This window comes from Stenella coeruleoalba, assembly GCF_951394435.1.
Source record: "Stenella coeruleoalba genome assembly, chromosome: 10".
NCBI lineage: Eukaryota > Metazoa > Chordata > Mammalia > Artiodactyla > Delphinidae > Stenella > Stenella coeruleoalba.
The window spans coordinates 101,469,662-101,493,445 of record NC_137156.1 but is presented as its reverse complement, the minus strand read 5'-3'; the positions used below and the strand labels follow the sequence as shown (position 1 = coordinate 101,493,445).

Here is a 23,784-nt window from a genome sequence, read left to right as displayed (position 1 = left end):
ATCTAGGGTTTTTTGGATTCCTTTTCCATATAGGTTATTGCAGAACGTTGAGTAGAGGTCCTGGTGTTGTACAGTAGTCCTTGTCGAGTGTGTGTTTTATATATATGTTTGTAGGTGTTTTACTGTGTATGTGTTCATGGGAAACGCCTAACTTATATCTCCTCGCCACCTATGTTTTTTAGTAACCCTAGGTTTATTTTGAAAGTCGGTGAGTCTGTTTCTGTTTTGTAAACTAGTTCAGTTGTATGTATGTTTCCATTCCTCCTATAAGTGATATATATGCTACGGGTCCTCCTCTGTCTGACTGTGTTCACTCAGTGTTTTGGAATCCCAGGTCCATCCATGTTCTTTCCAGTGGCATTATTTCTTTCTTTTTCCTGGCTGAGTAACAGTCCCTTGTATACACGTAGGACCTCCCCTTTCTCTATTCATCACTCGCTGGACTATTTGTTTTTGTGTCTTGGCGATTGTAAATAGTGCCGCAATGAAAGTTGGGGTGCTTGTGTCTTTTTGAATTATGGATTTTCCCGAGTAACGCCCGGAATTGGGACTGCAGAAGGACAGGTTCACTCTCTCTTTAGTTTTCTAGGAACTCGGATCCGGTGCTTTCTAGTGGCGGTTATCAATGTACATTTCCACTCAACGAGTGGGAAGGTTCCCTTTTCTCCAGACTCACTCCCCCATCGATTGTTTGTAGAGTTTTTGATGCTGGCCATACTGCCTGCTGCGAGATGATACCACTTTATACTCTTGATATGCATTTCTAGAATAATCAGCGATTTTCCACTTCCTGTCGTGGTCGGGTTTTTTTTTTTTTTTTAAAACAGTGTGAGTAAGCTTTCCCTTTTGAAATTTGGCTTCCTGAAAGTCTGTGTGTTTCGAATTTTTTTTCGGTTACCTATCCCAGGTCATTTCTGAGGACACGTGTCATTAAAATCCCCACAGGCTTTGTGAATATGAGGTGCCCTGAAGCAGCGGTTGTAAAGTTGTTGTTACGTTAAACGTCCACAAGGCGGCAGCATTTCTTCGTGCCCAACTCTGCTTCCTGGGCAACTAAAAGCTTTAGGAAGAGTCATCTTACTGGGCTGTGAATTAGAGGGCAAGGTGCCAGGGGCAACACCCAAGGGCTTGTGTGTCACTACTTCTTCCCCCGTTCAGATTCAGGCCCCCGAATATTCCGAACCCTTGCCAAACCAACCTGCTGGTGGTGCTGGGGTGTGTAGGTGGGGTGACTGCTGGCAAGGAGGCTGGATGTGGGGACCCCACCAACCAGCAGCCGTGGAGGCTCGGTCACTTTTTGAAGCTCCTGCAGCCCAGACGGTCCACCAGGGTTTGGGTGCACTTGGCTTCCTTTTAGCTATATGAAGGCCCACCTAGATTCTGAAATTTTAGTTCCACCCAGAAAGGAAGGGACACGACAGCTTTAAGGGGCTGCATTTGCAGGCACACCCTCCTCAGGTGTCTCCGCTCCACCTCAGTGCACCCTTGGGACCCCAGGCTGCTGAGGCTGCGGGGATGTGACACCAGCGCATATCACCGAGGCAGGAGGCGAAAAGTGTACTCACTTCTGTCCTTCGGCGTTCATTTTTAGTTTAATTCTTATGGTATGTTGCGTTAGGGGTAAATTACAGTGTGGTGTTTGGTGTAGGTGTACAGCAAGCTGATTCAGTTACACATGTAATATAGCTGCTCTTTTCCAGATTCCTTTTCCGTATAGGTTATTGCAGAACGTTGAGTAGAGGTCCTGGTGTTGTACAGTAGTCCTTGTCGAGTGCGTGTTTTATATATATGTTTATAGGAATTTTACTGTGTATGTGTTCATGTGAACCGCCTAACTTGTATCTCCTACCCCACTTTCTTTTTGGTAACCCTAGGTTTACTTTGAAAGTCGGTGAGTCTGTTTCTCTTTTGTAAACTAGTTCAGTTGTATGTACATTTCCATTCCTCCTATAAGTGATATTATATACTATGGGTCCTCCTCTATCTGGCTGGCTTCACTCAGTGTTTGGGCATCCCAGGTCAACCCATGTCCCTTCTAATGGCATTATTTCATTCTTTTTCCTGGCTGAGTAACAGTCCCTTGTATACACGTAGGACCTCCTGTTTGTGTATTCATCACTCGCTGGACTATTTTGTAGTTTTTGTGCCTTTGCGATTGCAAATACTGCGGCAATGAACGTTGGGGTGCATGTATCTTGTTGAATTCAGGATTTTCCCGGGTAACGCACAGGAGTGGGACAGCAGAAATATATGGTTGTATTCTCCTTTGTTTTCTAGCACCTGGTATACAGTGCTTTCTAGTGGCGGTTATCAATGTACATTTCCACTCAACGAGTGGGAAGGTTCCCTTTTCTCCACACTCACTCCCCCATCGCTTGTTTGGAGACTTTTTCGTGCTGGCCATTTTGCATGCCGCGAGGCGATGCCTCGCTATACGGTGGGTTTGCATTTCTTCAATATTGAGCGATGTTCTGCATCGTGTCGTGGTGTGAATTTTTTTTTTAAACAGTGTGAGTAAACTTTCCCTCTTGAAATTTGGCTTCCTGAAAGTCTGTGTTTTTGGAATTATTTTTCGGTTACCTAAATCAGCTCACTTTTGAGAACACGTGTCATTAAAAGCCCCACAGGCTTTGTGAATATGAGGTGCCCTGAAGCACCGGGTGTAAAGTTGTTGTTACGGAAAACGTCCACAAGGCGGCAGCATTTCCTCGTGCCCAACTCTTTCCTGGGCAACCAACAGCTTCAGGTAGAGTAAACTTCCTGCGTGTGAATTAGAGGGGAAGGTGCCAGAGGGAACACCCAAGGACGTGTGTGTCACTACCTCTTCCCCCGTTGAGCTTCACGCCCCGGAAAATTCCGAAGCCTGGCTATAGCACCCTGCTGGGGCTGCTGCGCTGTGTAGGTGGGGTGACTCCCGGCAAGGAGGCTGGATGTGGGAACCCCACCACCAGCAGCCTTGGAGGCTCGGTCACTTTTTGAATCTCCTGCAGCCCAGATGATCCCCCATGGTTCGGGTGCACTTGGCTTCCTTTTAGGTCTAGGAAGGCCCACCCAGCTTCTGAAGTTTTGGTTCCACCCATAAAGGAAGAGACACGACAGCTCTAAGGGGCTGCATTTGCAGGCACATGGTTCTCAGGTCTCTCTGCTCCACCTCAGTGCACCCTTGGGACCGCAGGCTGCTCAGGCTGCGGGGATGTGACACCAGCGCATATCACCGAGGCCGGAGGTGAAAAGCGTGCCCATTTCTGGCCTTTTGTATTCATTTTTAGTTTAATTCTTATGCTATGTTGCATTAGGGGTAATTTACAGTGTGGTGATTGCTGTAGGTGTACTGCAATCTGATTCATTTAAACATATAATACATCTAGTCTTTTTTGGATTCCTTTTCCGTATAGGTTATTGCAGAACGTTGAGTAGAGGTCCTGGTGTTGTACAGTAGTCCTTGTCGAGTGCGTGTTTTATGCATATGTTTATAGGTATTTTACTGTGTGTGTGTTCATGTGAACCGCCTAACTTACATCTCCTCGCCACCTCTGTTTTTTGGTAACCCTAGGCTTATTTTGAAAGTCGGTGATTCTGTTTCTGTTTTGTGAACTAGTTCAGTTGTATGTATGTTTCCATTCCTCCTATAAGTGATATTATGTGCTATGGGTCCTCCTCTGTCTGACTGTGTTCACTCAGTGTTTGGGCATCCCAGGTCCATCCATGTTCTTTCCAATGGCATTATTTCATTCCTTTTCCTGGCTGAGTAACAGCCCCTTCTATACACGTAGGGCCTTCCCTGTCTCTATTCATCACTCGCTGGACTATTTGTTTTTGTGTCTTGGCGATTCTAAATAGTGCCACAAATGAAAGTTGGGGTGCTTGTGTCTTTTTGAATTATGGATTTTCCCGAGTAATGCCCAGGAGTGGGCCTGCAGTAGTATAGGGTCGCTCTCTCCTTAGTTTTCTAGGAACTGGGATACAGTGCTTTCTAGTGGTGGTTACCAATGTACATTTCGACTCACCGAGCGGGAAGGTGCCTTTTACTCCACACTCGTTCCCCATCGAATGTTTGTACACGTTTTGATGCTGGCCATACTGTCTGCTGCGGGGTGATGCCTCTTTATACTTCTGATTTGTATTTCTAGAATAATCAGCGATTTTCCACTTCCAGTCGTTGTCGGGGTTTTTTTTTTTAAACAGTGTGAGTAAACTTTCCCTTTTGAAATTTGGCTTTTTGAATGTCTGAGTGTTCCGAATTTTTTTTCAGTTACCTAACCCAGGTCATTTCTGAGGACACGTGTTTTTAGAAGCCCCACAGGCTTTGTGAATATTAGGTGGCCTGCAGCACCGGTTGTAAGGTTGTTGTTACGGGACAAGTCCACAAGGCGACAGCATTTCTTCATGCCCAAAACTGGTTCCTCGGCAACCAAAAGCTTTAGGAAGAGTCATCTTAAAGGGCTGTGAATTAGAGGGGAAGGTGCCAGAGGGAACACCCAAGGGCGTGTGTGTCACTACCTCTTCCCTGTTAAGCTTCACGCCCTGGAAAATTCCGAACCCTGGCTAAACCACTCTGCTGGGGCTGCTGCCGTGTGTAGGTGGGGTGACTCCTGGCAAGGAGGCTGGATGCGGGAACCTCACCACCAGCAGTCGTGCAGGCTCGGTTACTTTTTCAATCTCCTGCAGCCCAGATGATCCCCGTGGTTTGGTTGCACTTGGCTTCCCTTTAGCTCTAGGAAGGCCCACGTAGGTTCTGAAGTTCTGGTTCCACCCATAAAGGAAGAGACACGACAGCTCTAAGGGGCTGCATTTGCAGGCACACCCTCCTCAGGCGTCTCCGCTCCACCTCAGTGCACCCTTGGGACCCCAGGCTGCTCGGGCTGCAGGGATGTGACACCAGCGCATATCACCGAGGCTGGAGGCGAAAAGCGTACCAGTTTCTTTCCTTTTACTTTCTTTTTCAGCTTAATTCTGATGGTATGTTGCTCTAGAGTTGATTTCCAAAGTGCAGTTTGGTGTAGGTGTACAGCAAGCTGATTCAGTTACACATGTAATATAGCTACTGTTTTTCGGATTCCTTTTCCATATAGGTTATTGCAGAACGTTCAGTAGAGGTTCTGGTACTGTACCGTACTCCTTGTCGAGTGCCTGTTTTGTATATATGTTTATAGGTATTTTATTGTGTATGTGTTCATGTGAACCGGCTAACTTATACCTCCTCGCCACCTATGTTTTTTAGTAACCCTAGGTTTATTTTGAAAGTCGGTGGGTCTGTTTCTGTTTTGTAAACTAGTTCAGTTGTATGTATGCTTGCATTCCTCCTATATGTGATGTCACATGCTATGGGTCCTCCTCTGTCTGACTGACTTCACTCAGTATTTGGGCATCCCAGGTCCATCCATTTTGCTTCTAATGGCATTATTTCATTCTTTTTCCTGGCTGAGAAATAGTCCCTTCTATACACGTAGGACCTTCTCTTTATGTATTCATCACTTGCTGGAATATTTGTTTTTCTGTCTTGGCGATTGTAAATAGTGCAGCAATTTACGTTGGGGTGCTTGTGTCTTTTTGAATTATGGATTTTCCCAAATAACACCCGGAAGGGGGACTGCAGAAGTATAGGTTCACTCTCTATTTAGTTTTTCAGGAATTGGGATACAGTGCTTTATTCCAGTGGCAGTTACCAATGTACAGTTCCACTCACCGATTGGGAAAGTTACCTTTTCTCCACACTCATTCCCCATAGATTGTTTGTAGACTTTCTGATGCTGGCCATACTGTCTGCTGTGGGGTGATGCGTCTTTATACTTTTGATTTGCATTTCTAGAATAATCAGGGATTTTCTGCTTCCTGTCGTGGTCGGGTTTTTTTTTTTTAAACAGTGTGAGTAAGCTTTCCCTTTTGAAATTTGACTTCTTGAATGTCTGAGTGTTCCGAATTTTTTTTTGGTTACCTAACCCAGGTCATTTCTGGGGACACCTGTTTCTAAAAGCCCCACAGGCTTTGTGAATATTAGGTGGCCTGCAGCACCGGTTGTAAGGTTGTTGTTACTGGAAGAGTCCACAAGGCGGCAGCAGTTCTTCGTGCCCATCTCTGCTTCCTAGGCGAACAAAAGCTTTAGAAAGAGTCATCTTCCTGGGCTGTGAATTAGAGGGCAAGGTGCCAGAGGCAACACCCAAGGGCTTGTGTATCACTACTTCTTCCCCCGTTCAGATTCAGGCCCCCGAATATTCCGAACCCTTGCCAAACCAACCTGCTGGTGGTGCTGGGGTGTGTAGGTGGGGTGACTGCTGGCAAGGAGGCTGGATGTGGGGACCCCACCAACCAGCAGCCGTGGAGGCTTGGTCACTTTTTGAATCTCCTGCAGCCTAGATGGTCCCTCATGGTTGGGGTGCACTTGGCTTCCTTTTAGTTCTGGGAAGGCCCACCTAGATTCTGAAGTTTTGGTTCCACCCAGAAAGGAAGAGACAGGACAGCTCTAAGGGGCTGCATTTGCAGGCACATCCTCCTCAGGCGTCTCCGCTCCACCTCAGTGCACCCTTGGGACCCCAGGCTGCTGAGGCTGCGGGGATGTGTCACCAGCGCATATCACCGAGGCAGGAGTCGAAAAGTGTACCCATTTCTGTCCTTTTGTGTTCATTTTCAGTTTAATTCTTATGGTATGTTGCATTAGGCGTAATTTACAGTGTGGGGTTTGGTGTAGGTGTACAGCAAGCTGATTCAGTTACACATGTAACATAGCTACTGTTTTTCGGATTCCTTTTTCTTTATAGGTTATTGCAGAACATTGAGTAGAGGTCCTGGTGTTGTACAGTAGTCCTTGTCGAGTGCGTGTTTTATATTTATGTTTATAGGTATTTTACTGTGTATGCGTTCATGTGAACTGCCTAACTTCTATCTCCTACTCCACTTACTTTTTGGTAACCCTAGGTTTATTTTGATAGTCAGTGAGTCTGTTTCTGTTTTGTAAACTAGTTCAGTTGTATGTATGTTTCCATTCCTACTATAAGTGATATTATATACTATGGGTCCTCCTCTATCTGGCTGACTTCACTCAGTGTTTGGGCATCGCAGGTCCACCCATGTTTTTTCTAATTGCATTATTTCATTCTTTTTCCTGACTGAGTAGCAGTCCCTTGTATACATGTAGCACCTCTTTATGTATTCATTACTCGCTGGACTATTTGTTTGTTTTTATGTCTTGGCGATTGTAAATAGTGGCGCAATGAACGTTGGGATGCATGTGTCTTGTTGAATTATGGATTTTCTCGGGTAACACAGGAGTGGGACAGGAGAAATATAGGGTTTCATTCTCCGTAGTTTTCTAGCCACTGGGATACAGTGCTTTCTAGTGGCGGTTACCAATGTACATTTCCACTCACCGAGTGGGAAGGTTCCCTCTTCTCCACACTCACAGCCCCATCGATTGTAGACTTTTTGATACTGGCAATTTTGCCTGCTGGGAGGCGATGCGTCGTTACACTTTGGATTTTTATTTCTCCAATAATGAGCGATGTTCTGCATCTTGTTGTGGTGTGTATTTTTTTAAGTGTGTGTAAAGTTTCCCTCTTGAAATTTGGGTTCGTGAAAGTCTGTGTGTTTCGAATCCTTTTTCGGTTACCTACCCCAGGTCATTTTTGAGGACACGCGTCATTAAAAGCCTCATAGGCTTCGTGAATATGAGGTGCCCTGAAGCACAGGTTGTAAAGTTGTTGTTCCGGGAATTGTCCACAAGGTGGCAGCATTTCTTCGTGGCCAACTCTAGTTCGTTGGCAACCAAAAGCTTTAGGAAGAGTCATCTTACTGGGCTATGAATTAGAGGGGAAGGTGCCAGAGGCAACACCCAAGGACTTGTGTGTCTCTACCTCTTCTCCGTTAAGCTTCACGCCCCCGAAAATTCCGAACCCTGGCTAAACCACCCTGCTGCGGGTGCTGCGGTGTGTAGGTGGGGTGACTCCTGGCAAGGAGGCTGGATGTGGGAACCCCACCACCAGCAGCCGTGGAGGCTCGGTCACTTCTTGAAGCTCCTGCATCCCCGACGGTCCCCCATGGTTTGGCTTCACTCAGCTTCGTTTACCTGTCGGAGGGCCCACCTGCAGCTGGTGATTGTGGTTCCATGGAGAAGTGACAGAAAGTACAGCTCTTTGGGATTCTCCTTTGTGGGCACATCCTCTCCTGCTCTCCCACCTCCACTTCAGTCCAGCTTTGGGTCCGAAGGCTCCTCATGCTTAGGGTATATGATACCAGCCTAGATCACCCTGGCCGGAGGGGAATGTAGTAGGCATTTCTTTTCTTTTCTTTTTTAATTTAATACTTATGGTATATTGGTATACAGTTGATTTACAATGTGGTGTTTGTTGTAGGTGTACAGTAACCTGATTCATTTATATGTATAGTTATATCCTTTTTTGTTTTGTTTTCCATATAGGTTTTTGCAGAACGTTGAGTAGACTTCCTTTTGCTGTACAGTAAGTCCTTGTTCATTATTTTTTGTATATTATTGTGTATATATTAATCTAAATGTCCTTATTTATTTCTGCCCCTGAGCTTTCCTGTTTGGGAATCCTAAGTTTGTTTTCTAAATCTGTGAGTCTGTTGTGTAAATAAGTTCATTTGTATCATTTTTTTAGGTTCCAGCTATAAGTGATATCATATGCTATTTGTCTTTCTCTGACTGACTTCACTTAGTCTATGATCATCCTTGTTCCATCCATGTTTCTTCCTTTGGCATTATTTAGTTCTTGTTTATGGCTAAGAGTCCATTGTACACAGGTACCATATCTTCTTTATCCATTCATCTATATGTGGGTATTTTGGTTGTTTTTGTGTCTGGGCTATTGTAAATAGTGCTGCAATCAACAGTGGGGTACATGTGTCTTCTTCAATCATGGATTTCTCCAGAAATACACCCCCATGTGGGACTGCTGGAACGTAGGGTAGCTCTCTTTTTAGTTTTATAGTAATTTCGATACTGCCCTTTATAGTGGCTGTTACCAATGTACATCCCCACGAACAGTTTAGGAGGATTCTTATTTCTCCACACCGTCTGCAGCATTTAGTATTTGTGGACTCTTTGATGATGGCCATTGTGACTGCAGTGAAGTGGTAGTTCCTTGTAGTTTTGACTTGCATTTCTCTAATAACTAGTGATGTTGAGCATCTTTCCCGTGTCTGTGGACCATCTGTACGTGTTCTTTATGAAATGTTTATTCTTCCTATTTTTTATTGGTTTTTTTGGTTGTTGTTTTTTATAAGCTGTTTGTGTATTTTGGAAATTAAGCCTTTGTCATGAGATCACTTCCAAATATTTTCTCCCCATCTCAGGTTGTCTTTTCGTTTTGTGTATGTTTTCCTTTGCTGCACAAATGCTTTCAAGTTTTGTTTAGGTCCTATTTCTTTGCTCCTCCTTTTATTTCTATTGCTTTGGGAGACTGGCCTATGAAAACATTGTTATGTTGTATGTCAGACAATATTTTGCCTATGTTCTCTTCTAGGAGTTCCGTAGTGTCGTGTCTCATATTTAAGCCAATCTGAGTTTATTTTTGTGCATGGCATAAGGGAGTGTTCTAATGTCATTGATCGATCGATTTACATGCAGCTGTCCGACTTTCCCAGTACCACTTGCTGAATAGACTAGACTGTCTTTCTCCATCGTATATTCTTACCTCCTCTGTCGAAAATTAATTGACCATAAGTGAGTGGGTTTTTTTCTGGGTTTTCTATTTCTGTTCCATTGATCCATGTGTCCATTTTGTGCCAATACCATGCTGCTTTGATTACTGTAACTTTGTAGTATTGTGTAAAGTTTGGGAGGATTACTCCTCCAGCTTTGTTCTTTTTCCTCAGAATTACTTTGGCAATTCTGGGTCTTTTGTGGTTCGATAGAAATTTTAGGATTATTTGTCCTAGTTTTGTGAAAACTGTCATGGGTAATTAGACAGGTATCACCAGCCTATGTTTTTTTGTTTTAAAAAGAAGACACACTAATCCAAGTGCTTTTAAATAATTTTATTTAAAAAGATCATCCCAACAGCACCCCCCGCCCCCCACTCCCACGTCACTGCAAGTCGGTAGGGCAAATGTACACGTGGGCCCCAAGGAGACCCCAAGTGGCCTTTACAGTGCCACCCCTTGGCATGTTGTGCTTCCCGAGAGCCCTAAGAAAACCCCATATAGAAAAATACAAGGAATATGCTCCAATCTCAGCCAGAGAAAAATACAGCTTTTAGGGGGTAGAAGGGGCATGTCCCAGGGGCTGTACCCAAAATGCATAGGCAGGCAGGACGCTCACTGGGGGACAGGTGTCAGGAGGTGTCAATTCTGGGGGGTGAACAATCCCCATGAGAAGACAGAGGAATATTGCATATAAGAAGGCCGGCGTGGCCAGGAGATCCACCCGCCGGGCCTGGTTGCATACGTCTGGGGGAACCGCAGAGGCCTCAGCCCGAGGAGGGCAGAAAACTGTTCAGGGTCGCTGCATCGTCCTCGGCTGCTGTCGAGCGTAGCTTTCCCAAGCCCAGCGGGCAGACATGGTTCTGCCCTGACAGGCAGGCCAGTACCTACTCAGAGACTGTCAACCCCTTAATTGTCCAGAGGGGGTCAGACCAGAGGGGTTCAGACAGCAACGAGAAGGGACCCAGGGTGAAAGGAAGAGATGTCTTGACTCCCTATCGAGTCCCTTGAGTGGAAGAGCCTTTTTCAGGCCTCCAGGGGATTCAGGGGTAGAGGAGGATGAAGGTGGGAGTGGGCACCCCGTTTTCCTGAGACACTGTTAAGAGCTGGGCAGGGGCAGAACAGGTCCCAAGACCTGGCTGAATCCTTTCTGCCCACCTCCATCTCAGGGGCCACAGCCCAGACCACCAGGTGGAGACCCCGGGCCCTTCTCAAAACCAGAAGGGTTTCTGGACTGCAGAAAATGAGGAAAGCGATGTTAAGGGATACTGGTGCTTCCAGATTTCAAGTGAGAATCAACTTCCTTGAATGACCACTTTGGACACTGTCACTGCTGGGTGTGAGAAAGGATGGCCTGTCTCCCCTGCCTGTCTGTCTGTCTGGCTCTGCTTCTCTCTCCTCCTTCACTGATTTATTAGGCTAGGAGCTCTATCATCTTACATATCCTACTTATTTCCATGGTTTTCCCATCTTCACTGTAAGAGCAGCTGAATGGAACCCCCTGGGTCTTTTGTCCTGAAATGACTCCCACCCACCCTGAGGGGTCTGGGCTAAGACGGGTGTACTCATATGGTCCAGTGGCCACACGTCCTACTAAAGCAGCAGGAGGGGCTGACAGCCCAAAGCCTGACACCAAGCTCGCCCAATGGGCCCAGAACTGAGGTCTCAAACTACAGAGGCTTCGACCAGAGTCTCAGAAATGAAAGAACCCCTCAAAGGGCCAGTGCTTCCTGGGAATCCAGACACCCCAGTTCAGAGTCTCCTAAGTGGGGATGCTGGTAAGCCCTGAACACCAGACTCTGGAGAAGGGAAGTGGCTGGACTCTTCCGCTGAGCAGCCTCCTTCCTGGTGGGAGGCTGCCCAGATGAAGTAGCCCCCACCCTCCCGCGACCGCACAGGTGGGATCAGGTCCCGCCTTGCTCACCTCCTGAGACAGGGCGCTCACTCCTCCCTCACAGCACTCAGGCTCCATGGCTCTTCTGGGAGAACACTCCTTACGTGGAGCTGAGCTGTCCCCGCACTAGACGCTCTTCCCAGGGGTTCTGGAGGTACCTGGGGCAGCCCCTGTACGCCCAGCTGAGCAGCCTGCCTTGACCCCTACTGGGCAGGCCCCACACTGGGCATCTTGGAGGTCCAACTGGAGAAAGACCTCGATATCACCGCAACTGGGCCCGGCCCCCTGTTGCCGCAGACATGGAGAAGAGTCTGGTCAGAGCCTGCCAGATGACAGATGGATGAGTGGGTGGCCACTTCTTCAGCCTGGCTGCATGTGTGGGCGCCAGGATCTTCCAACGTGTCCAGACCATGTGCTGACTTCAAAGCATCCGTGGGCCTCTGGGGCCTGGTGCTCGTGGAGCCCGGCTGCTCTGGGCCAGCGGGTTGCGGCTGATGACCAGCTCCACGACATCGCCCGCCTCGGCCAGGAGCGGCACCGTCAGGCAGCAGTCAAGGTCCCGCGTGTGAACGTGGTTGACCTGCACATGCACAGCCATGGGGCAGATGGCGTCAGCTCAGCATGCACTGAAGTAGGTGAGAATTTCCTCAAATACAGACCCTGCCCAGCCCAGACACAGGGTGAATCTTAACACTCACACAGAGGAAGGCACTCTCATTTCAAGTCTTTCAACCCTTCCATGCATCCTTCACCCTCCAGCACCTGCATGTCTCCATTTTTTTTTCTCATCTGAAAAATCTTATTTATTTTTTGTGGTACACGGGCCTCTCACTGTTGTGGCCTCTCCCGTTGCGGAGCACAGGCTCCGGATGCGCAGGCTCAGCAGCCATGGCTCACGGGCCCAGCCGCTCCGCAGCATGTGGGATCTTCCCGGACCAGGGCACGAACCCGTGTCCCCTGCATTGGCAGGCGGACTCTCAACCACTGCGCCGCCAGGGAAGCCCCTTATTTATTTATTTTTTAAATGTTTCTTTATTGTGGTAAAAGTCACATAAAACACTATTTTAACCATATTTAACTGTACAGTTCAGTGGCACTAAGTGCATTCACATTGTTATGCAACTCTCACCATCATCCATCTCCTGAATTTTTCACCTTCCTAAACTGAAACTCTGTCCCCATTAAATACTAACTCTGAAATCCGCCCCCAACCACTGGCCCCTGGCATCTACCAGTGTACTTTCTGACTATATGAATTTGGCTATTCTAGGTACCTCATATAAGTGGAGTCAAACAGTATTTGTCGGGGACTTCCGGGAAGATGGCAGAAGAGTAAGACGCGGAGATCACCTTCCTCCCCACAGATACACCAGAAATACATCTACGCGTGGAACAACTCCTACGGTGCACCTACTGAACGCTGGCAGAAGACCTCAGACCTCCCAAAAGGCAAGGAACCCCCCACGTACCTGGTTAGGGCAAAAGAAAAAAATAAACAGAGACAAAAGGATAGGGACGGGTCCTGCACCAGCGGGAGAGAGCTGTGACGGAGGAAAAGTGTCCACACACTAGGCAGCCCCTTCGCGGGCGGAGACTTCGGGTGGCGGAGTGGGGGAGCTTGGGAGCCGCGGAGGAGAGCACAGCAACAGGGGTGCGGAGGGCAAAGCGGAGAGATTCCAGCGCAGAGGATCGGGCTGACCGGCACTCACCAGCCGAGAGGCTTGTCTGCTCACCCCGCTGGGGCGGGCGGGGCTGGGAGCTGAGGCTCCGGCTTCTGTCGGAGCGCTGGGAGAGGACTGAGGTTGGCGGCGTGAACACAGCCTGCAGGGCGTTAGTGCACCGCGGCTAGCCGGGAGGGAGTCTGGGGAAAAATCTGGACCTGCCGAAGAGGCAAGAGACTTTTTCTTCCCTCTTTGTTTCCTGGTGCACGAGGAGAGGGGATTAAGAACGCTGCTTAAGAGAGCTCCAGAGACGGGCGCGAGCCACGGTTAAAAGTGCGGAGCCCAGAGACAGACATGAGACGCTAAGGCCGCTGCTGCCACCACCAAGAAGCCTGTGTGCGAACACAGGTCACTATCCACACCCCCTTCCGGGGAGCCTGTGCAGCCCGCCACTGCCAGGGTCCCGGGATCCAGGGACAACTCCCCCGGGAGAACGCAGGGCGCGCCTCAGGCTAGCAATGTCATGCTGGCCTCTGCCACCGCAGGCCCGCCCCACACTCCGTGACCCTCCCTACCCCCCCCCCCCCCCCCCCCCGGCCTGAGTGAGCCAGAGCCTCCGAATCAGCGGCTCCTTTAACCCCGTCCTGTCTGAGCAAAGAACAGACGCCCTCCGGTGACCTACACGCACAGGCGGGGCCAAATCCAAAGCTGAGCCCCTGGGAGCTGTGAGAACAAAGAAGAGAAAGGGAAATCTCTCCCAGCAGCCTCAGAAGCAGCGGATTAAAGCTCCACAATCAACTTGATGTACCCTGCATCTGTGGAATACATGAATAGACAACGAATCATCCCAAATTAAGGAGCCCTGTGGATGAAAGGCTCTTGGTGCTGCAGCCAGGAGTCAGTGCTGTGCCTCTGAGGTGGGAGAGCCAACTTCAGGACACTGGTCCACAAGAGGCCTCCCAGCTGCACATAATATCAAACAACGAAAATCTCCCAGAGATCTCCAGCTCAACGCCAGCACCCAGCTTCACTCAACGACCAGCAAGCTACAGTGCTGGACATCCTATGCCAAACTAGCAACACAGGAACACAACCCCACCCATTAGCAGAGAGGCTGCCCAAAATCATAATAAGTCTACAGACACCCCAAAACACACCACCAGACGTGGACCTGCCCACCAGAAAGACAAGATCCAGCCTCATCCACCAGAACACAGGCACTAGTACCCTCCACCAGGAAGCCTACACAACCCACTGAACCAACCTTAGCCACTGGGGACAGACACAAAAAACAACAGGAACTACGAACCTTCAGCCTGCAAAAAGGAGACCCCAAACACAGTAAGATAAGCAAAATGAAAAGACAGAAAAACACACAGCAGATGAAGGAGCAAGATAAAAACCCACCAGACCTAACAAATGAAGAGGAAATAGGCAGTCTACCTAAAAAAGAATTCAGAATAATGATAGTAAAGATGATCCAAAATCTTGGAAATAGAATAGACAAAATACAAGAATCAGTTAACAAGGACCTAGAAGAACTAAAGATGAAACAAACAATGATGAACAACACAATAAATGAAATGAAAAATACTCTAGATGGGATCAATAGCAGAATAACTGAGGCAGAAGAACGGATAAGTGACCTGGAAGATAAAATAGTAGAAATAACTACTGCAGAGCAGGATAAAGAAAAAAGAATGAAAAGAACTGAGGACAGTCTCAGAGACCTCTGGGACAACATTAAACGCACCAACATTCGAATTATAGGGGTTCCAGAAGAAGAAGAGAAAAAGAAAGGGACTGAGAAAATATTTGAAGAGATTATAGTTGAAAACTTCCCTAATATGGGAAAGGAAATAGTTAGTCAAGTCCAGGAAGCACAGAGAGTCCCATACAGGATAAATCCAAGGAGAAATACACCAAGACACATATTAATCAAACTGTCAAAAATTAAATACAAAGAAAATATATTAAAAGTGCAAGGGAAAAACAACAAATAACACACAAGGGAATCCCCATAAGGTTAACAGCTGATCTTTCAGCAGAAACTCTGCAAGCCAGAAGGGAGTGGCAGGACATATTGAAAGTGTTGAAGGAGAAAAACATGCAACCAAGATTACTCTACCCAGCAAGGATCTCTTTCAGATATGATGGAGAAATTAAAACCTTTACAGACAAGCGAAAGCTGAGAGAGTTCAGCACCACCAAACCAGCTCTACAACAACTGCTAACGGAACTTCTCTAGGCAAGAAACACGAAAGAAGGAAAAGACCTACAATAACGAACCTAAAACAATTAAGAAAATGGGAATGGGAACACACATATCGATAATTACCTTAAATGTAAATGGACTAAATGCTCCCACCAAAAGACACAGATTGGCTGAATGGATACAAAAACAAGACACATATATTTGCTGTCTACAAGAGACCCACTTCAGACCTAGAGACACATACAGACTGAAAGTAAGGGGATGGAGAAAGGTATTTCATGCAAATGGAAACCAAAAGAAAGCTGGAGTAGCAATTCTCATATCAGACAAAATAGACTTTAAAACAAAGACTATTAGAAGAGACAAAGAAGGACACTACATAATGATCAAGGGATCGATCCAAGAAGAAGATATAACAATTGTAAATATTTATGCACCCAACATAGGAGCACCTCAATACATAAGGCAAATACTGACAGCCATAAAAGGGGAAATCGACAGTAACACATTCATAGTAGGGGACTTTAACACCCCACTTTCACCAATGGACAGATCATCCAAAATGAAAATAAATAAGGAAACAGAAGCTTTAAATGATACATTAAACAAGATGGACTTAATTGATATTTACAGGACATTCCATCCCAAAACAACAGAATACACATTTTTCTCAAGTGCTCATGGAACATTCTCCAGAATAGATCATATCTTGGGTCACAAATCAAGCCTTGGTAAATTTAAGAAAATGGAAATTGTATCAAGTATCTTTTCCGACCACAACGCTATGAGACTAGATATCAATTACAGGAAAAGATCTGTAAAAAATGCAAACACATGGAGGCTAAACAATACACTACTTAATAATGAAGTGATCACTGAAGAAATCAAAGAGGAAATCAAAAAATACCTAGAAATAAATGACAATGGAGACACGACGACTCAAAATCTATGGGATGCAGCAAAAGCAGTTCTAAGAGGGAAGTTTATAGCAATACAATCCTACCTTAAGAAACAGGAAACATATCGAATAAACAACCTAACCTTGCACCTAAAGCAATTAGAGAAAGAAGAACAAAAAACCCCCAAAGTTAGCAGAAGGAAAGAAATCATAAAAATCAGATCAGAAATAAATGAAAAAGAAAGGAAGGAAACGATAGCAAAGATCAATAAAACTAAAAGCTGGTTCTTTGAAAGGATAAACAAAATTGATAAACCATTAGCCAGACTCATCAAGAAAAAAAGGGAGAAGACTCAAATTAATAGAATTAGAAATGAAAAAGGAGAAGTAACAACTGACACTGCAGAAATACAAAAGATCATGAGAGATTACTACAAGCAGCTCTATTCCAATAAAATGGACAACCTGGAAGAAATGGACAAATTCTTAGAAAGGCACAACCTGACAAGACTGAATCAGGAAGAAATAGAAAATATGAACAGACCAATCACAAGCACTGAAATTGAAACTGTGATTAAAAATCTTCCAACAAGCAAAAGCCCAGGACCAGATGGCTTCACAGGCGAATTCTATCAAACATTTAGAGAAGAGCTATCACCTATCCTTCTCAAACTCTTCCAAAATATAGCAGAGGGAGGAACACTCCCCAACTCATTCTACGAGGCCACCATCACCCTGATACCAAAACCAGACAAGGATGTCACAAAGAAAGAAAACTACAGGCCAATATCACTGATGAACATAGATGCAAAAATCCTCAACAAAATACTAGCAAACAGAATCCAACAGCACATTAAACGGATCATACACCATGATCAAGTGGGGTTTATTCCAGGAATGCAAGGATTCTTCAATATACGCAAATCAATCAACGTGATACACCATATTAACAAATTGAAGGAGAAAAACCATATGATCATCTCAATAGATGCAGAGAAAGCTTTTGACAAAATTCAACACCCATTTATGATAAAAACCCTGCAGAAAGTAGGCATAGAGGGAACTTTCCTCAACATAATAAAGGCCATATATGACAAACCAACAGCCAACATCGTCCTCAATGGTGAAAAACTGAAAGCATTTCCACTAAGATCAGGAACAAGACAAGGTTGCCCACTCTCACCACTCTTATTCAACATAGTTTTGGAAGTTTTAGCCACGGCAATCAGAGAAGAAAAGGAAATAAAAGGAATCCAAATCGGAAAAGAAGTAGTAAAGCTGTCACTCTTTGCAGATGACATGATACTCTACATAGAGAATCCTAAAGATGCTACCAGAAAACTACTAGAGCTAATCAATGAATTTGGTAAAGTAGCAGGATACAAAATTAATGCACAGAAATCTCTGGCATTCCTATACACTAAGGATGAAAAATCTGAAAGTGAAATCAAGAAAACACTCCCATTTACAATTGCAACAAAAAGAATAAAATATCTAGGAATAAACCTACCTAAGGAGATAAAAGACATGTATGCAGAAAATTATAAGACACTGATGAAAGAAATTAAACATGATACAAATAGATGGAGAGATATACCATGTTCTTGGATTGGAAGAATCAACATTGTGAAAATGACTCTACTACCCAAAGCAATCTACAGATTCAATGCAATCCCTATCAAACTACCACTGGCATTTTTCACAGAACTAGAACAAAAAATTTCACAATTTGTATGGAAACACAAAAGACCCCGAATAGCCAAAGCAATCTTGAGAACGAAAAACGGAGCTGGAGGAATCAGGCTTCCTGACTTCAGACTGTACTACAAAGCTACAGTAATCAAGACAGTATGGTACTGGCACAAAAACAGAAATATAGATCAATGGAACAGGATAGAAAGCCCAGAGATAAATCCACGCACCTATGGTCACCTTACCTTTGATAAAGGAGGCAGGAATGTACAGTGGAGAAAGGACAGCCTCTTCAATAAGTGGTGCTGGGAAAACTGGACAGGTACATGTAAAAGTATGAGATTACATCACTCCCTAACACCATACACAAAAATAAGCTCAAAATGGATTAAAGACCTAAATATAAGGCCAGAAACTATCAAACTCTTAGAGGAAAACATAGGCAGGACACTCTATGACATAAATCACAGCAAGGTCCTTTTTGACCCACCTCCTAGAGAAATGGAAATAAAAACAAAAGTAAACAAATGGGACCTAATGAAACTTCAAAGCTTTTGCACAGCAAAGGAAACCATAAACAAGACCAAAAGACAACCCTCAGTATGGGAGAAAATATTTGCAAATGAAGCAACTGACAAAGGATTAATCTCCAAAATTTATAAGCAGCTCATGCAGCTTAATAACAAAAAAACAAACAACCCAATCCAAAAATGGACAGAAGACCTAAATAGACATTTCTCCAAAGAAGATATACAGAGTGCCAACAAACACATGAAAGAATGCTCAACATCACTAATCATTAGAGAAATGCAAATCAAAACTACAATGAGATATCATCTCACACCAGTCAGAATGGCCATCATCAAAAAATCTAGAAACAATAAATGCTGGAGAGGGTGTGGAGAAAAGGGAACCCTCTTACACTGTTGGTGGGAATGTAAATTGATACAGCCACTGTGGAGAACAGTATGGAGGTTCCTTAAAAAACTACAAACAGAACTACCATATGACCCAGCAATCCCACTACTGGGCATATACCCTGAGAAAACCATAATTCAAAAAGAGTCATGTACCAAAATGTTCATTGCAGCTCTATTTACAATAGCCAGGAGATGGAAACGACCTAAGTGTCCATCATCGGATGAATGGATAAAGAAGATGTGGCACATATATACAATGGAATATTACTCAGCCATAAAAAGAAACGAAATTGAGCTATTTGTAATGAGGTGGATAGACCTAGAGTCTGTCATACAGAGCGAAGTAAGTCAGAAAGAGAGAGACAAATACCGCATGCTAACACATATATATGGAATTTAAGAAAAAAAAAGTCATGAAAAACCTAGGGGTGAAACAGGAATAAAGACACAGACTTACTAGAGAATGGACTTGAGGCTATGGGGAGGGGGAAGGGTAAACGGTGACAAAGCAAGAGAGAGGCATGGACATATATACACTACCAAACGTAAGGTAGATAGCTAGTGGGAAGCAGCCGCATAGCACAGGGAGATCAGCTCGGTGCTTTGTGACCGCCTGGAGGGGTGGGATAGGGAGGGTGGGAGGGAGGGAGACGCAAGCGGGAAGAGATATGGGAACATATGTATATATATAACTGATTCATTTTGTTGTGAAGCTGAAACTAACATACCATTGTAAAGTAATTATACTCCAATAAAGATGTTAAAATGAAAAAAAAATAACCCATCTTCCACATCCTTCAAGGACTAGAAGTGAATACAGACCAAAAAAACAAAACAAAACAAAAAAAAACGGTATTTGTCTGCACATCATGTATATTGGAATGCATTTTTAAGGTTAACTTAATATATGTCCTGCAAACAGACTGGACCTTTTTTTCCCCCCGTGCTATACAGTAGGCCCTCACCAGCCATCTACTTCATATATAGTAGTGTACACACATCAATCCCAATCTCCCAATCCATCCCACCACCACCCCCACTTGGTGTCCATATGTTTGTTTTGTACATCTGTGTCTCTATTTCTGTTTTGCAAACAGGTTCATCTCTACCTTTTTTTCTAAATTCCACATATATGTGTTAATATATGATATTTGTTTTTTCCTTTCTGACTTACTTCACTCTATATGACAGTCTCTAGGAATAAACCTACTAAGGAGGCAAAAGACCTGTACTCACAAAACTATAAGACACTGATGAAAGAAAACAAAGACAACACAAACAGATGGAGAGATATACCATGTTTTGGATTGAAAGAATATTGTGAAAATGACTATACTACCCAAAGCAATCTACAGATTCAATGCAATTCCTGTCAAATTACCAATAGCATTTTTCACAGAATTAGAACAAAAAATTTTACAACTTGTATGGAAACACAAAAGACCACAAATAGCCAAAGCAATCTTGAGAAAGAAAATGGAGCTGAAGGAATCAGTCTCCCTGACTATACTACAAAGCTACAATAATCAAGACAGTCTGGTACTGGCACCAAAACAGAAATATAGACCAATGGAACAGGATAGAAAGCCCAGAGATAAACCCATGCACCTGTGGTCAACTAATCTATGACAAAGGGGGCAAGAATATACAATGGAGAAAAGACAGCCTCTCCAGTAAGTGGTGCTGGGAAAACTGGACAGCTCCATGTAAAAGAATGAAATTAGAACACTCCCTAACACCATACACAAAAATAAACTCCAAATGGATTAAGGACCCAAATGTAAGGCTGGACACTATAAAACTCTTAGACGAAAGCATAGGCAGCACACTCTTTGACATAAATCACAGGAAGATCTTTTTTGATTCACCTCCTAGAGTAATGAAAATAAAAACAAAAATAAACAAATGGGACCTAATGAAACTTAAAAGCTTTTGCACAGCAAAGGAAACCATAAACAAGACGAAAAGACAACCCTCAGATTGGAAGAAAATATTTTCAAACGAATCAACAAAGGATTAATCTCCAAAATATATAAACAGCTCATGCAGCTCAGTATTAGAAAAACAAACAACCCAATCCAAAAATGGGCAGAAGACCTAAATTGACATTTCTCCAAAGACAACATACAGATGGCCAAGAAGCACATGAAAAGCTGCTCAACATCACTAATTATTAGAGAAATGCAAATCAAAACTACAATGAGGTATCACCTCACCAGTTAGAATGGGCATCATCAGAAAATCTACAAACAACAAATGCTGGAGAGGGTGTGGAGAAAAGGGAACCCTCTTGCACTGTTGGTGGGAATGTAAATTGATACAGCTACTATGGAGAACAGTATGGAGGTTCCTTAAAAAACTACAAATAGAACTACCATATGACCCAGCAATTCCACTACTGAGCATATACCCAGAGAAAACCGTAATTCAAAAAGACACATGCACCCCAATGTTTATTGCAGCACTATTTACAATAGCCAGGTCATGGAAGCAACCTAAATGCCCATTGACAGACGAATGGATAAAGAAGATGTGGTACATATATACAATGGAATATTACTCAGCCAAAAAAGGAACGAAATTGGGTCATTTGTTGAGATGTGGATGAACCTAGAGACTGTCATACAGAGTGAAGTAAGTCAGAAAGAGAAAAATAAATATCTTATATTAACACATATATGGTGGAACCTAGAAAAATGGTACAGATGAACTGGTTTGCAGGACAGAAATTGAGACAGGGACGTAGAGAACAAACGTATGGACACCAAGGGGGGGAAAGCAGCAGGAGGGTGGTGGTGGTGGTGGGATGAATTGTGTGATTGGGATTGACACATATTCAGTGATGTGTGTAAAATTCATGACTAATAAGAACCTGCTGTATATATATAAAAAAAAAAACTACAATGAGGTACCACCTCACACCAGTCGGAATGGGCATCATCAGAAAATCTACAAACAACAAATGCTGGAGAGGGTGTGGAGAAAAGGGAACCCTCTTACACTGTTGGTTGGAATGTAAATTGATACAGCCAATATGGAGAACAGTATGGAGGTTCCTTAAAGAACTAAAAATAGAGTTACCATATGACCCAGCAATCCCACTCTTGCGCATATACCCAGAGAAGACCATGATTCCGAAAGACACATGCACCCCAATGTTCACTGCAGCACTATTTACAATAGGCAGGTCATGGAAGCAACCTAAATGTCCACCAACAGAGGAATGGATAAAGAAGATGTAGTACATATATACAATGGAATATTACTCAGCCATAAAAAGGAAAGAAATTGTGCCATTTGCAGAGACGTGGATGGACCTAGAGACTGTCTCCATTTTTTAACATCACAAGCAGACCACACGCTGAGCCTCCTGCCTAGAATGTGGGGCATGGGAAAGGGTGTGCCAGGGATGCCCCACAGCTTCTATCTGCCCACTCACATTTCCCAGGCTCCCTTGCTGTTAGTGAGATCACATGACTTAGTTGCCATGAAGTCCGAGGCATTTACTAGAGGGTGGAGCCTCCACCAATCCAGGTGGAGCAAGGCCCACACTGGCCCACAGTGGACATATCATAGAAGTGATAAATAAATGTTCATGTGTATTAAACCACTGAGATTTGGGATTGTTTGTTCCTGCAGCATAATTTAGCCTAACCTCACCAATACAACTGTGTTGTCATTCCCTTTTTTCAGATAAGAAACCTGGGGCTCAGAGCTTCCCTGGTGGTGCAGTGGTTAAGAATCTGCCTGCCAATGCAGGGGACACGGGTTTGAGCCCTGGTCCAGGAAGATCCCACATGCCATGGAGCAGCTAAGCCCGTGCGCCACAACTACTGAGCCTGCACTCTAGAGCCCGTGAGCCACAACTACTGAAGCCCACGCACCACAACGAAGAGTAGCCCCAGCTCACCACAACGGGAGAAGGCCCGTGCACAGCAACGAAGACTCAACACAGCCAAAAACAAACAAACTAATTAATTAATTAATTAAATCTATAAAAAATACAGGATTATTTTTTTAAAAAAAAAAGAAACCTGGGGCTCAGAGAGAGGAGGCAACCTGCTCAAGGCCACTCAGCCAACGTAGAAGTCAGGCTTTCTCCCCACTATGGGGCTAGGAACGGCCACTCCATCGATAGTGCCACCACCCAGCATTACCTGGAGGACCCTGTCAAAGGGCCGGAGACCCCCACGTTGAGCTGGCCCATCAGGGCGCACAGTGTGGACATAGACGCCCTTCTCCAGGAGGCCATCTGAGACACTAAAACCGAAGTCACTCCGTACAGGGTCCTTGTGCAGTGTCACCTGGGAACAGGAGGAGGAGACCTCTGGAGCCCCGATCTTTCCCCCTAGCCTCCCACAGCTGCCTAAGCCCCTTGGTCTGGCATCTGATGCCTCCGGGACCCAGCCCTAGCCCACCTGGCTGCTCTTCCACGTGTGTTACTGCCTCGGCATCGTGCCCAAGCCTTGGCTTCTGGAGCACCCCCTCCCCTCCACCTCCACTGACCCTCCATCTACAGCACTCAGTCACAGTGGAAGCTGTAGGAAAAGGAGTTCCTTTCAGTTCTTTTTCAATCTTCCTGCTTCCATTCCAGGAGAAAGTCTCAGTGGGGTGGACGTGTGTTTTCACCACCCTTTGACACGTCCCATCTCCCCGTCCACCAAAGAGCTGGCTTCAGGCTCAGAGCCTTCTGAAGGTTATTATGGGCTGAGAGGGCTTTTTTCTCTTCTGTGTTTTGTTTTCCTAGACAGTAGCCTATAGATGGCAAAAACACTGGCCTCTCATTTAAGGTACTGATATGCACGCACACACACATATATACACACACACATATAGAAGCCTTTATATTA

The 23,784-nt window shown here is 44.8% G+C and overlaps 1 protein-coding gene across 3 annotated transcripts in view; it reads right to left on the bottom strand.

Moving 5' to 3' along the window:
• Positions 1-11,642: 11,642 nt before the first annotated feature.
• GRIP2 (glutamate receptor interacting protein 2) overlaps positions 11,643-23,784 on the bottom strand; it is a gene marked incomplete at its 5' end in the record, with an annotated part of 129,195 nt that continues 117,053 nt past the window's right edge. For all 3 annotated transcript variants that reach the window (XM_079933157.1, XM_079933158.1, XM_079933159.1), the window contains 2 exons: positions 11,643-12,128; positions 23,092-23,238. In XM_079933157.1, coding sequence (XP_079789283.1) covers positions 11,970-12,128; positions 23,092-23,238 — 306 coding nt within the window. In that variant the 3' untranslated portion in view covers positions 11,643-11,969. The remainder of the gene's footprint in view (positions 12,129-23,091; positions 23,239-23,784) is intronic.